Source organism: Meleagris gallopavo, chromosome 8 (assembly GCF_905368555.1).
Source record: "Meleagris gallopavo chromosome 8, MGAL_WU_HG_1.1, whole genome shotgun sequence".
Lineage (NCBI taxonomy): Eukaryota > Metazoa > Chordata > Aves > Galliformes > Phasianidae > Meleagris > Meleagris gallopavo.
The window spans coordinates 16,024,067-16,039,904 of record NC_139411.1 but is presented as its reverse complement, the minus strand read 5'-3'; the positions used below and the strand labels follow the sequence as shown (position 1 = coordinate 16,039,904).

The window sequence follows — 15,838 nt, the reverse complement described above, 5'->3', positions numbered from 1 at the left end:
GTTATGCTTCACCTCCAGCACTGGGTGTGGGTCGGAGTGCCACAAGGACAGTGAGAAGGAGTGAAAGCTGTGAGAAGGACAGAAAGCTGTTAGAGAGCATCCAAAGCATGGCTATGAAGATGGCGAAGCATCCAGAGGGGGAAGTGTGTGAGGAGCGGCTGAGGTCCCTGGGCATCCTCAGCAGAGGAGCTGAGCTGAATGATGGCTGCAGCTCCTCACAGGGAGCGGAGGGCAGCGCTGAGCTCTGCTCTGTGTGACAGCGACAGGGCCTGAGGGAACGGCATGGAGCTGCGTCAGGGGAGGGCAGCTGGGGGTGAGGGAAAGGGTCTGCACCAGAGGGCGGTGGGCATGGAACAGGCTGCACAGGGCAGTGGGCAGCCTAAGCAGACATAGTATTACCTACAGATGTCTTCTTTAAGTTTTTAAAGGCTTTGGTGGTTAGAGTGTCACCAGATAGTTGCAAGAGAACGGTGTTCCTTCATAGCTTTGCTGCCGGTGGTTTTTTTCTTTTTTAACTTTTTTTTTTTTCTTCTTAATTGTGATCACTGAACTTTATTCTTTCCTGTCCCTCATCTGAAATGTAAGCTGTGCAGAGCTCCCTGGGCCGTAGTCTTGCAAATGTTTGCCATTTGCTGCCATTGCTGTTCTCTGAGCCCTGGAGTATGACTAAGGTATGTTAGGGGTGCACATCATGCCACTGCAGCAAGCCCTGGGGTTGCACTGAGCAGTCTGATCTTTCTGACATGGGTGTTGGCAGCACAAGGAAAACTTTCCTAGGTTCCCCTCTCCTCCTCTAGCTCAGCTTGGGGCTGAAAAAAGGGATCTGCAAACAGGTGCCTAGAATTCACTGCAGCATAGGTGGTAAATGTGTCCAAATGTAAAAACAACGTGTTCTTGAAGTGGAAATGTTGAGTCACTGCCTGAAGCAGTCATTGAGCAGCCCGAGGAAGGCAGGGCCAGCCCAGGGGAGCTCAGGTGCATGCAATGTACGTGAATGACCAGAAGGGATGGAGCCAAGATCCACCCCTTACAGACCTCATGTAAAGGTTGGCAGTGAGATGAGGGTGTTTCTTTAGAGATTCCTGTGCACCTGAGGCCTTCTGAAGGTAAGCAACTTCTTTCCTTTGTTTCTGTGCTCATAGCTGTTGCATTTGAGCAGTCCTGGCTTGCTGTAGCCTAGCACCTTGCTACTTTGCTATTGTTGCTGTGTTTTCCATCGCATTACAATGTTGCACTTCTTAAGAAGTGAGTCCAATAGTTGTTTGATGTCTTCTCTATGGCGAATGTTGATGTTTTGTGCTGCGGACAAATATAGGTGAAACATCTCCTATGCTTTGAGCTCTCCTTATTTTGTTCATGCATTTCTTTGAACTGTATTTGCTAGTGGTGAGACTTATCAGGAAGCATCTCTGTCACATGCGTTGCTCTAGTAATGTTTTGCGTGTTGCAGGGGGTGGAGCGCTTCGTTTTGCATATTTTTAACCCCTAAATACTTGCGGTGAGGCCAGTTCAGGATAGTGGCTTGATTCTTCTTGAGGAAGGGCTGTGCTCTGCTGTCAAGGTGAGCAGTTTCTACTCTACCTGCTTGAGGTGCTGCTATGATTTTCTGTGCGTGGTACCTTCTTCTGATGGGTGTTTGTACCAGTTCCATTTTAAAGGGAAAAGGGAGGGAAGGAGATGAAATCTGTTGGTCTCCTCTTATAGATTGTTGTTGTTGGGAAGGAAAGAAGTAATTTTCTTGTGGCTTGCCCCTTATCAGTGCAGCGCAAGTGCCACGTTTCATACTGGATCTTAGCTCGGCACATGCCTGGGATGGTGCTAGTGTCTTATGCAGCCAACTTGCTTGCTTGATTTCTCTTCTAAACTTGTGGTGTTAAGTGTTCTACTGGATTAAGCTACAATACACAGCCACTTGTTTTGTCTGCTATTACTGCTTGCTTTTACTTGACACTGTGATTTCATAGCTTGCAAGAATCCCAGTCCTGCGGGGGTGCCAAGCCTTCCACTCCCTGGAGTGAGCTCAGTGCTCTGTGAAGGTCCTTCCTGGTTGGCATTTGGAATGTGGCATTTGCCCATCTCCTGAGATCTCATACAAGGACAGCGTGCTTTTTTTTTTTTTTTTTTTTTTTTTTTTCCTGTTCTGCTCAGGCACCTTTGCATGGCTTAGGAAATAAATTCTAGTATAGTCAGGGGGTGATTTGGCGTATATATCTCATGCTCCCACAATGTCATTCTCTGTCTGCTAATCTTATTCCGATCTCTTCATTGTTGTGTTTTTGGCAACCAAAATTCTCCTCCCAGGCCTGAGAATTTAACATCAGCACATTTGCATGACTGATCAGATTTGTCTCGCTTCTATGATGACATTGTTTCTATGGAAAATTAATGGATTCTCACGTTGTACTTTTAATGGCTGAAACCAACTCCCTTCCATCCCCAACTCAGGGGAAATCTGTAAACAGCTCAAATTAGCCATCCTCCGTAAACAGTTCCCATTTCTTTCCTGCCTTCTGTCTGCTTCTTTGCTTTTTTTCCAACAGTGCTGCAACACTCCTCTCCTGGTGCTGGTGGATGAAGAACAATGAGTAAAATGAGCCAGTGTTTGCTTTCCTTGTCTAGCCTGTGAATAGATGTGATCTATCATGAACTACTCCCTTTCATCCAGCACTGTGGTTAGAAATTGTTAGCCCGTTTTTAAGTTTACTCCAAATGGGCTGGAGTTCTACCATCCTTTTTTTTTGTGGATATAGCTTAGCTAATGGTTCTGTTCTTGCTCATTTTTGTGATGATCCTTCGTGTGTGTGTGTATTTTCTTCATGTTTGCTTAAGATCACCTATTTCCCCAGCTGCATTGTTTGGGACTCCAGTCAGGTGACAACACATCAAGGAAAGAGGGCAGTTTTTGCAACAAAATCTGCTACCTGAAGAAGAACGACTATCTCCAAGTGATACAGTTTAAATGAGTTGCGATGGTTCACTTTACACTGTAGTCATGGCTGGTAAAATGACTTTAAAGGGAGAAAATGCTTATCTGTTGAACTACTGTAAGTGAAGTTTAGGATTGCAGCAGTTTTAATTTTTCATCTGCGTCTCTAAGGTTGTTGTTCCTCAACTTCATCTGAAAGAATGAATCCAGGGCAAGTCCCATGGTGTGGGAGTTATCTGAGGAGAAGAGCTACCAAGATTGATTCCTACCAGAAGACTGAAGCTGATGGCTGAAAGGTTCAGAAAGTCAGAAAGTCTTTTTTTTTTTTTTTTTTTTTTTGTGGGATAGCTGGCGAGGGGTATGCGGTGTTTTAGGTCAAGGTCTCCTGACCCATGATACCAAGAAAGTATCGTTGAACAAGGACCTGAACCTCAAGACAGCAATTCTTCTTTGAACTGGGGATTGTATTCCTGGCCTCTATCCTGCAACTCTCACTGTCGTACCTGTGTCAGAAACTGCTGTCATGCAGTTCCCATGCCTGCCCTTGAGGACACATTGGAAACAAGTCCACAAGACTTAACTCTCTGCCCCATTCCTCTCTTCTCCAGTGAGCTTGAAGGCACCCTTTGTGGAATCACACAGCAGTCAGACCTTTCCACTTGCTCCTGATCCAGATGAGAAGGGCAGCCTTTGGGCAGATTTTCTCACCCTGTAGCTTTGAGCACCTGTCTGCATGTGCTGGGGTCTTTCTCCTGCTCTGGGTGTATGTGCTCAGCAAGAAGCTGATGGCCTTTGCAAATGAGTCCAGAGAAGAAGAGATGTGTGCTCCTTGCGAGACAGTGTCAATTCTGACCAAATGCTTGTGGGATTACTGACAAGTGGTGGAAGATCTCTCTGAAAACCAGAGGTATACTCTTACAAGGTGGAGAGGAGGGATTTTGAAAACAACTTGTTTCACTTTGCAGCTATAGAACTACACTTGCCTGCCCTTTTCCTAACCCGGACTTGCCTTGTGGACTAGGTGTGTATTTCCAGCTGAGGATCCTGCTTTCAGCCCTACAAGTCCAAGGTAGGGTGGTGTGTCTCTTAGAAGGTAGGTGTGTCTGTTGCGAAGTTCCACCAGCTGAACTTGATGTTTCTGTGTTCTGGTTGTAGATCTAGTTATCTGAGGTTAAAAGATTAGACTGGTACATCAGGCAGGGGGTCAAGTTTTCTAGTGGAATGTGTTTTGCCTTAGCACTTGGGTAATTAAGGTGTGCTGCTACGAATGACAGACAGAAAACTATGGGGAGCATGATGTCTGAGTTAATTAGAACAAAAATGTTGTCAACGGTATAAGATAAAATGCTGAAGATATGGACATAAAGTGGTTGATCTGTATTCTTATGGTATGCAGAGGGAAGGGCAAGAGTGAATCTGCTTTGTACTGACGGGGCCTGGGCTGAAGCAATAGTCTGTACAAAGTGTTACTTTTCTGGATGTAGTTGTTGCACAAGGCTTTGGATTATATTAGCGAGGATAAAACACCTCCAAGTGAAGGGCCACCAATCATAACTGGGCCAATAGGAAGGGAAAGGGGACTGTAAAACAGGAAATCAATTTAATACTCCGTGGGTGTTTGCAGCGTGCTCACCCTTCCTTCAAATTGCCAAAGGAAAGATTAATTAAAGTTATATCGAGCAGCAAAAATGATGGAGGGTGTGCAATGGGGCTTGTGTGGTATGGCTCTCCATAATTAATTGACAAAGGCATACTTGGATTTCATTATCCAGAACCTTGCCGTCTCCTTCTCTTAAAGGGCAGTAGAAATGATGCTGTATTTCCGGTGAGGAGCATTTCATATGCACTTGGGGAAGATGAAGCAGGGAGGGAAGGGAAAGGTGCTGCCTCTTGTCAAGAAGCAGCTTTGTCAAGTGCTGCTATGCTCTCTTTGGAGACTATCATTTAGGATCAGAAAACAAAATGCGTTTTTCTGTTGATGGTTTTGGTTCCTGCTTTCCACTCCCACCATGGTTGAGAGCTGTATGCACCATGAAGTGTAGATTTTGGCAGGGAATGGTGATAGCTGGACCCTAGACTTCTTGTCTGTCTGCTGCAACATGAAGCTGTGTTGTGGAAGGTTCAGGTTGGGTTAGGAAATTGTTCTTCGTGAGAGGATGGTCAGATCCTGGAACAGGCTCTCCAGGGCAGAGATCACAGCTTCAAGCCTGTTGGAGTTCAAGCAGCGTTTGGGCCATGCTCTCGGACATAAGATTTGAATTTTGGTTGGTTGTGTGGAGCCAAGAGTCGGCCTTGATGCTCCTTGTGGGATCTTATCAACTCAGGGTATTCTATGATTCTACTTTTTTAAATTTCTGCTTGTTTGTTTTGGCAAGGGCTTCTTACCAGGATGTTCGCTTACAGGAGAAAAAAAAAAAAAAGATATAAGGCTGTTTGTTACTGCTTTGTCACCTTCCAGGGAAAGGCCATTTGTTTTTCCCCCTATGTGCCTCTAAATTGTGTAACTTGGGGATTGAACAGACCCACGAATGCTAACCCTATTTAAAAGCAGTTTCCCTGCACTGTCTTGTACAGACTAGGAAAGTGCCAGATGCTCAGCTGAAAGGTGTAGGTAGCTAGTTAGCACTTGTGAACAAACCAGATCAAAATGCATTTGTTTATGTGTCCATGGTGCCTTCTGGTCATGTATTGTTTACCTATATGTGAAATGTGGCCAAGAAGTGCACTGCAAGCTGTGTACAGCTTGTGTGAAGGTCTATTTAGATATGGATGGGTAAAGCTGTCTTGTGTCAGCTCTGCAGTGGGGTATGCATAGTCATCTAAAGGAGATAGCAGCTTGCCAGAATGTTAGTTTGATCGTATAGCTCAAATTCCTTTATGAGACGAGTTAAGCTGGCCCCTTGAATTTTACACACTGCATTACAGAGAAGTAGCATCCTTAACCCTGTAAGTTGCTCCGAAGTATAACAGCAGTATACTTGCAGCAGTACTACTCTTGTAGTAGTTCTATGAATAGATGGATATTTAACCATTCAGAGCCCATAAATGGAGCTGATTTGCTGCCTGAGGCATGGATTTTGTGCTCTGAGTTCACAAATGCCATTCTGCATCAGTTGTACTGGGAGTGGATTCATAGATCGCTGGGCAGAAGTGACTACCATGGAGATATGCAAAAGGTGGAGATCTCGAGTGAAGAAGCAGCTAACAGTAGTAGGAGAGCTATGAATATTGTAAAGAAAAAGTCTTTCTCCTAACCTAATTGTGACAGGCAGTATTGCTCATGCCACTGATTTATTTTTTTCAGCTCCCAGTTAAAATAAGGCATGCAGCCATGAGAGAGTATGAGTTGTTCCTTAAAACCAAATGTTGTGTAAGCTCACGCATATGCTTGCAGCTTTGGACGAATACAAGCCTAAAGTGTGTGTTTGTTACTGCTTTGTCACCTTCCAGGGAAAGGCATTCATTGAATGTAAATGCTGTCTCTTGCAGATAACTTCCCAAGAGAGGGTGCTGTGGGAATGCTACATGTGATGACTTAGCTCAGATTTCTGCAGAAGTTTGAATAAGGCATCAACCTCAGATTCCCATGATGCTTTAATGTTCTTGAAATGTTTGTTGCAGTTTAAAAGTGGGCCGTGTTAGATGTTATTCCACAAACTGACACTCTGCAATGAAATGTTGTTGGGCAGGGAAACTTCTGCTCACTGAGAAGTGAACTGTTGAGTCTCTCTTGCTGGAGAATCATGCTTGTGCCAGATATCAGGCTGGCTGTAGGAACATTTGCTGTATAGCCTTGTTTGCAGTAGAGCCTTCAAGCCAACATATCCTCAAGGCTGGCCAATGGGAAACTTCTGATTGTTTCTATTGAGGAGAAACTAAATTGAAGCATTATGGCTTAATGTGGTAGTGTTGGTGCTTTTCTCTTAATTATTGCTGTTGTCGCTTGTTTCCCATTCTATGGCTCATGTTCTGGCCTTATTTCCAAAGCGTGCCTTTAGGATTTTTTTTTTTTTTTATCTCCTCTTTCACTGATTCCTGCCTTATTTGAAGCCTTTTTTGAGGCTTTACTATTTTGTGACATGGTTTTTACTTTGCACAAGGGAATACGATTTTCTTCTTTAAGGTATGAATATTTTTTTCAGCACATTTCAGAATACTTTCTCACTGGTTCCTGTATCTTCAGGTGATTCAGCAACAACAGACTTGCATGTCAGTGCATGAGCAGAAAGAAAAATGAATGTGCTGGAAATTCACTTTGATCTGTTGATTTATTTATTGCTAGAGTGCAGAAGCCCTAATGAAAGTGTGGCCAGCCTTGAAAACTAAATTTCCAGCACTCAGACCTGTCAGGTTGGGAAGCATCAGCAAACGCTGAGAAGTAATTTGCAGGCTTTTGCTAGTGCATGAATAGTCATAGAATAACCCACCTGTATGTGCAGCCAGCACTCCTTGCCCATAGCTCTTGTTGACAAGGTGAGATGCTGGCTTTCCCTTGCACTATTCTGGCACGGTACAGTCACTTCTGGAGCAACAGGAGTCAGTGCCCTAGGATCTTTGCATAACACAGATTATGGAGGAGAGATCTGGATGGGGACAAACACTGTCCCTTACACATGCGTGTATGATTATTGCAGGAATGTGTTCAGACCACATCCTTTGATTGCACTTTTAGTCACAAACAGCTGACGCAGCTCATCACTTGAGTGACAACTGAGTCTGCTCCTTGGGTTACCTGACCGTTGCATCCATCTGGCCACAAAACTGGAGGTGCCAAGGTTACTTGTGCAAACGCTTCCTCCTTGGATGTTTTGTACTGATTCTCAGATGCTCAGGCAGTCAATCATGAAGCATTCCTTCTTGGGAGCTCAGCTATCATCTACACAGAGAGGTTGTGAACACCACAGGAAACTGAGTTTGAGTCATGAATGCTGCTGAAACAAATGTGAGGCATCTGTTTGGATTCACATTGCTATTTGTTTTCCGTGCTCGTTGCTATACTGTGCTGCAGGAAATCTGCCAGGCAGGAGTAAAGTCCTTCCAGCAAAAATGTGTTAAAACTATATAGAGGAACTGAAATAAAAGTCTGTCAGCATGAGCTGTGCCAACTGTCTGCAAACTCAAAAAAGATTCTTGAGCTGATGGCATAGACTAACTTAGCGTGCTTCTGTCCTCGCAGAAAGAGGGTTCCTTTGAATCAGCTTGTGGAGTATAGTCCTCAATCTAGGTTCACGTCCTATTCAGCACCTAAACCTCTCATTAATCAAAGCTTCAGCCCGTGAGACCCTCTCTGAGGAGGAGTGGGATGGAGGTAGTTTCCTGGCAGGCGCAGCATGCCTGTTTCCAAGGTTGCTTTTTCTAAGAATCTATTGCAGCTGATCCTGATGGGTGCTTCAAAATTCCTGCAGTCTCCCATGGTGTCCAGAGGCCAACTGCTTTGTAGCTTCCTGTCAGCAGGGTAAATCTACGGACTGATCTTCTGGTGCTGGAATGGAGTTTTCCTGCAAGAAATTGTGACGGGCAAATGGGTGAAAGACTCCTAACCTTGGTTTGGAGGCTGGAGATCAATTAAAACACAGACTTTGGGTGATATTTTTCAAGTACAGTTATATTCTTCTGTTAATATGTTCTTCTGTTAATTGTGTAAACTTGGGGCTGATGATGGTGAGGGTGAAAGACAGCTGTCCCTATGTATTTTGACTTGAAGAGATAGGTGGTCTCGTAACAAATCACAATGTTGCATTTTGTTTGGGTTCTTATTCTTAGGAGTAATGTTATTTTTTCTACTTTGTCATCTTTGAGGGGACAAAAAAATGTAGAAAGACACTTCATTAAAGGACTGGAGTGAACATGTTTTAGGGGACGTGATTTTAAACTGTTGCAAACGCTTTTGTATTGACTCAGCATAAGAGACAGCAGTTTTTTTTGTTTGTTTGTTTCCCCCCTCCCTCCCCCCCGAATTCCAATTCTGACTTAAGCTAGGGAAAGAAGATAATAAGTAGGAAGAAGTAGAAGAGGGAGAAGTTAAAGAGCACTGTGGGAAGGAGAAGACCAGGAGGTGGTTTGCAGAGAAATGATTTTAGGAAGAAGATGCTCTGGGCAGCCACACTGCTTTGGAGAATGCCAGAGCCCCCCAAGCAGGTTACTGTGCAGTGCAAACACCAGCATGTGGACTGTTCTCCTGGGGAAGAAATGTTCTGAAAATGAAGACAGCTTGCAAGACTGCTTTTTTTTTTTTTTTTTTTTTTTTGGTTGGTTGGCTGGATGATGGTTTTGTTTGTTTATTCCTCCTTTATCTCAACAAACAAATGGTTTCCCATTGCACACCCTGGGGAGTGGTGGGGTTAAACGTTCTGAGTAGCTGATGCAGACTGCTACTCCAGCGTGGAAGGAAAAACTCTCATATTAACTGCATCAACCTCAATAAGGGCTGCTCTGTTCTAACTATCCGGAGCGATTAATGCATCAACTTAAACAAAAGCTGGCACACTACTGCACCGAGTGTTAAGAGTCTGCACCTGGCTGTATGCTGCAGAGATTTCTGCCAAGAGAAATACTGGTTTCCAAGTTTGCTAGCCTGCTGTTAGGAGATTTTAATTTTTGTTTTTGTTTTCTCTTTTGGAAATCTTCCCATGTTAAATGAAAAAGTAGACGTTGGTAAAGGAAATCAGAAAGGAGCTTTCAGGGCTTTAATTTGCCAGAAGTCTCTGAACTTGTGACCCTTTAAAATAAAATACTTGTTCTTTCCTGTGGGACAACTCTGTTGGGGTGGAAGCAAGCATCTTTCAGGCTTGCATGCCTTTAGGAAGGAGCCTTTGACAGCACAGGAGAAGTTGCAGTGTAACATTCTCAGCCAGGATTTCCAGTGAGGAAAGTTGCTTAGCTGGCTCAGGACTGTGATAAATTGTGGTTCCCCTTGAGCATGCTGGGACATAGAGAGCTGGCAATAAATGATAGGGAAGTTTGGCTTTTGTAGTGGGACATCTTTCAGGATGATGCATGGCTTTGTAACAGAAAGAGATTCCTGTGCTAGGGTTGGGAGAAAACTGTTTTCCATTGGGAATAAAAATACAACAATTCTGTTTCTTTAAATCCATACCACAGCTTCGGTGTGTACTTACTACCTTGTCCTGAAAAACAAACTATGCAGTGCTAATGGAAAAGAGCCCCTGAGAGCCTATGGTGGTGGAAATTACTCTGGGATTGAAATGGTACTATTGATTTGTGTTAGGGTGGGGAATGGATATCTGTCTGGCCAGTTCAATAGTAACCTACTGAATGTGGCTGGAGAAAGAGTCACATGGCATGGGATGCTGTTTGCCACATTGTTCTGAGCAAGTCATGGATATCTGTATGGATATAAAGTCTTCAAATTGCAGTCAGAGGAAAATATCACCCCATTTCTTTTTCTGGCCATTCCCAATCAGCATGCCTCTTGGCCAAGCTGGTAGACTTATTAATTGGTGGTGAGCTGATAATATTTTATGTTCTCCTTTGTTCTGTATGAGGAATTTGGTTGCCAAGATATTGGGGAGAGCCTGAGTTATGCCTTTGTATAGGCTCTGTCCTAGTTTTAATTGATGTCAGTGCATAGATTTGTCTGCACTATGGAGTCTTCTGGAGCTGTTGCTGTATTTCTGTATTCTGGATTTTGGTAGTGCTGTTAAGGGGACACAGCCAAAAAGCTACAGTCAGTCTCCTGCAAGGCTGAGTCCTGCCTCCTATTACTTTATAATGGCCAGATAACCCCAGGCAGACAGAGGGAAATGGAAACAGCTGAATCTCTGCACTCATACCAGCTCAGCTGCTCATGGCATCTCTTTGTTGGGGTGATGTGTGGCAGCTGGGATTTGCCCTGTAGCAGGCATAGCTCTGTAGGAGTTAACTCTTTATAATTCAGTTACCACAGATGCAGGTTTCTGACATACAGGCGAACATCCTGACGTGTTTCATTTGGTCTCGTCAGTAAAAGCAAACTGATGAGTAAAACCTGGTGGTTACTTAGGCCTAACTCTGATCAGTGATGCTGCTTGCATAGCACTGGGACAATTTTTCCCTCCAGGAATGTAAATATTGTTGGCTGTGATTCCAATGCATCTGGTCACTACTGCAGAGAGCAACTCTACATTGATCCTTGCCTGACTTACTGAGTTCTCTTGAACTGTACCAGGAATTAATTTTTCTGTTGTTTATTTGATGTGTTTTGTTTTCTTTTTTATCAGTCTACACAGACTATGAATTTTAACAGCTCAGTTCATAACCTGTTTGTTATCTCAGAAGGATCTGTTCTGTCTGGTCAACTGCTTCATCATCTGCATTTACTTAGTTGCATTTTTTCCAATATGAACTATACACTGTGCAGAGTCAACTGAACTCTTACAGGGTTATCTTTTATTTTTTAAAGGGTTTCCAGTCTTATTTCTTTGAGTTGAGTGTTGAGGTACCACTTCATTTACTTGATTTTTTTCATGGCTTTTGATTGAAATTCAAGTATTTTTACAAAACTAAAAACTCTGAGAACTTCGGTCAGGGTAACTAATCCACGAGAGGACAAATAAATGACATTTCTCCAGCTAAGTGTAAATGATAGGCTGGTTCTGTGGTTGGATTTAGGCCAGTTTAGCACTGTGTCGGTTGAACATGTGTATTAGGTCCCACAGGCTGACAGTCTGTAGTTGTCCTATCTTATGCAAACTATTAACCTGAGATGGTGTGGACGCAACATCTATCAGAATCTGAGCTGCATCTTAATTCCCTCCTTCACATTAGCTAGGGAAATACCCATAACTGCCCCTTGTAGGCTTTAATGGACAGTGAACACCACCTCCATAAAGCTCGGTTGAGAGTCAGTCCTGCAGTAAAATTTAACACAAGGCATTTCAGCTAATAAGCTCCTTTCTGTGCACCTGCACAGTGGTTCAATTTAAATACCGTCACCTAGCCTCCACCAATGTCCAGTCTCTCTGTACTTATGAACTGCTGCTGTGTATTACCTTTTTCTGGTCCATGGAGTCACGATAGTCTGCATAGGAATTATATTTTCCTTCCAAAATAAAACTAATTGCAGTTTGTTTCTCTCCAGCTGCCTTTTGGGGTGATATCGCTTTAGATGAAGATGATTTGAAGCTGTTTCAAATAGACAGAACTGTTGACTTAACAAAGCACTCAGCTGGCAACGCAAGACACACCTCAGGTAAGGGCAGCCCAAAGGTGACACTGCCTTCTTTCACTTGATTTTATTGTCAGATGGCAGAGAGTTCCTTGTCATTCATGTGGCCTGTTCTCGCAGGCAGGGAAATGCATGCAGAGAGAAGCTAGTTATGTAATTGGGAATGAGAACCAACTCTGAACTTTGATAAAAACAGTCAAGATTTGCATTGAGGGCAGTCAAGGAGCCTTTCTGTTTGGCCTGAGGGAGTTTTGAATTTACAGCGCTGGTTTCTTCCTTTGAAGAATTGTCTCTACAAATTTGGAAGGAAGTTTGATTGAAACAGGGACATTCAGCTCGGCATTAAATTTAACTATTATTGTTCTCCCCTCTTTTAATCTTGATGCGTTAAAAACTGGAGGGAAAAAAAATGCATTAACCTAGGTAAAACCCATTGATGTCTTGCATATCTGCTACCCTTGAAGAGATTATGTAATTGTTACAGATTAACAGTCCTGATTTTTTTTTTTTTTTTTTTTGGAAAGCCAGAAGATGAGTAGTATATGCTGATGTTCCTTTCCGTCCCTACATAGCTCTTACATATTCTCAGTTTTGTGTCAGACTGGAGTTGTTTCTTCAGCCAGAAGCTCTGCTTTGTTTCCATCTCTAAGAGTATCTGAAACACTGCAGCTGGCTTGGAGAGTGTGAAGAGACTCCCTGCAGTACTGTAGCCTTTCATCCATTTTTATGATGGCAGGAGAACTAGTTGAAATCTGAGCTTTTGAGGGGCATTGGTGGAACTGGAGTCAGAGCAGGTTGGGGCAATCTTATTTTCTCTCTGCTGCTGTGCTTTTAATTTAGCAAGTAGGGTGAAAAGTTGAGTAGAGACTCGGATCAGTGGGACAGATGTCTATCCATCTCAATGCATTTTGTTTCATTCGCAAGGACTGGTAGCTGGTTCTGAATCTTTGTGACTACCTGCCTTTTGTTTCAGAGTAGGTGTAAGTCCTATTCTGGGGTTTGCTGCTATAGCTTCCTATTAGAATAAGTCAAAAAGAAAGATTGCACATCCATCTTCCAACATGGATGTATACTTTAATGTCACCATATCTAATCTAAACTCATACTGACTCTAAAACTCTGTGCAGAGTAGGGAACATGAGCTGGGATTAGACTGTCATGAGACAGGTTAGTTTTACCCTACTGATGATGTGTTGTTGTGCGTTTCTTACTATTACTGATTGCTTCCTATAAATGTGTTATTGTGTCACTTACCCTGTTAATGTTGTTTTGAGTGTAGCTCATTCTGAAGTGTTAGACTATTAGGAGTTAGTTGCCTTTAGAGCAGAAGGTAAGTCAGAGAATGAGGACTAAGTAGGTGGGACAGGTACTGTTCATCTCTTTATGTCTCTTTGTCAGCTACTGAAGTTAGAAGATATTTCTGTGGAAGCAAAGCCAAATGCCAACCATATCAGTTTGCTGTGGTGGTTTTTATAGTTGTTCAATCTGAAACACTTTTTTGTGCTCAGTACTCATGCCAGGCATGAATTTTATAACCTACATCTATACTAAGTAAGGCAGATGGTGGTCTCTTGCAACCATGACTTGTGTTGTGTAATTGGGTTTTATGAATTAAAGCCCAGGTGGTGCTCCACGTGATGGGCATTAGGGGAATTGTGATGCTGTGCTCATATGGTGCTCTCCTCATCACCGGCAGACTTTGTTCCTCTCCCTGACTTTCAACCCCTGGAAGTGCAAGCTGACAACTGGCCAGCCCTTGGGCCTGTCATAGTGAGCTTAGCTTTTTGCAGGGCATGCATAGAGGGTTCTCTGTATTCACCTGCTCTGCAAGGGGGCTCTCTACAGGAGCAGGAAGAGTTGATTCTTCTCTTATGGGGCTTGCTTGACACTTGTGAATTGTAAGAGGGTGGTCTACTTCAGCATGGTGGGGATTGAGATCCATTCTTCCCTGGGAAAAAGTCCTGCTTTCTGTTTTTTGTTTTTTTTTTTATTTCCAGTGGGAAGAATGCAACCTCTGTACAGAAATGGTCTAAGACCTTTTATGAGTGGGTCCCCTTGAATTATAACGTTTCAAAGTTTCCTAAAGCTGTTAATCGGATTAGTTGCATAGTGGGGGAAGTACTTAATATGTACATACACACAGGCTCTTCATATCTGGGAGCTGCAGTTCTGAACAAGCTATTAGGCCAGGCATTCTTCTTTTCTGTGTCCCAAGAAAATGCTATTTGGCTGAGAGCAGTGGGAGGAGGGGTGAAAATAGTGCTATTTGACACTCTAGGGCTGTTCATAAATGTAAACCCTACTAGCTTGTGTAGAACATCTGCAGTTGTTAAGCTCCAGAGGAAGAATGAAATTTCCACGTTTGTATGGGTGATGGTTCTCCAGTGAACATAAATACAACTAGAGATGATTTCAGTAAAAGCCTTGGCTGATGAGAACTGGGGCTGTCAGATGTGGAAAGCTTTCTCATTCCAACTCTCCTTCTTTACCTTTTTCCAGTCCAGTCACCTTTCTAGAGATGTAGCTATTGCCCTTCTCTAGGCCCTTTAGAAGGAGGCATTACACAAGAACTCTACCTCTTATTTTATGCACCGAAATCCTTTTGGAATGCAGAGATGACCTGATAGTCCTTATTCATGTGAACAGTCTCCTTTGCTCCAGAAGAGCTTCCTTTCCAAGTAGTTGGTGGGGAGAACACTGGTTGGGCAGCTGAAAAATGCAGGGGATATTATGAATAGCATCTTGCATTCTCTGATGCTTTTGTAGTGCTGTTGAGGGAAAGGCAGAGACATCACGGCAGTCTACAACTAAATGCAGCCTATTTAATCCAAGCAGATTATTTGAGTTACTTATGCTGGTCTCTGTCCACTAAGTTAAAACTGTAAGCAGTATTAAGTAAAAACAACAACAAAAACGTTGCAAACAGTACAGATGAACACTGTGTGAATGCTGAGAGGCACACACTTACAAGGGAGGTCAGAACAGCCAACTAGTTCAGTTCTCATTCAAACCCTTCCAGGATTTCTCTGCAGATATGTTCCAAAGTGTTTTCTTCCTACTTAAATAATTCTAGTAGTGTGATTTCTGTTCTCTTTACCATACATCTCAACCTCAGCTGTGCTTTTCCTGAAAGTTAGTTTTACTCTGATCAATGATCTTGTAAAAACAGCTGTCTAATGTTGTACATTTGACCTTTGTTTGAATTGAAATACAATTTTTGTGATGTTCTAAAGCAGAAGAAAAGTGTTTATTCCCCACCCCATTAGCTGCTCTCCATTGAACCTAAGTTCTAAAGTAAGAATTGCTCGTGTTGTTTTTGTTTGCTGCTTATTAGACAAGCAGAAGTGCTGCAGGCCAAACAGTGTGCTCTGCTCATTTATTCATCCTATTATTACTGTATATAATGCCACATTAAAAAAAAAAAAGCTCCAAATAGGAAACTTCCCCCTCGTCATTAATCACATTTATTTATTTATATGAAGAAACAAAGAGGGATGTTTAAGTATTACTTTGCATTTAAAATGTTTGTTAGCTGCCTCCCTGCCTCTCCTTTTGTGGGATCAAGTTTACATGGCATGTTTGCTATGAAAATCAGTTGTTCTCATATGACAGTGTTGAAAATGATTTTCCCCTGGGATTCGGCTCAGCAGAGAGAGTAATGGTTCAAAACATAATGAAACAAATGATAGAATCCTTAGAGTTGGAAGGGACATCTGAAGGCCATCTAGTCCAACTACCCTGCAATG

General features: G+C 42.9%; 1 protein-coding gene across 3 annotated transcripts in view; it reads left to right on the top strand.

The window, feature by feature from the left end:
* TLL2 (tolloid like 2) overlaps window positions 1-15,838 on the top strand; it is a 97,579-nt gene that overhangs the window by 20,837 nt on the left and 60,904 nt on the right. For 2 of the 3 annotated variants that reach the window (XM_085230067.1, XM_085230066.1), the window contains exon 2: window positions 12,006-12,116. The exons of the other annotated variant lie outside the window; for it this stretch is intronic. In XM_085230067.1, coding sequence (XP_085086193.1) covers window positions 12,006-12,116 — 111 coding nt within the window. The remainder of the gene's footprint in view (window positions 1-12,005; window positions 12,117-15,838) is intronic. 3 annotated transcript variants of the gene reach the window in all.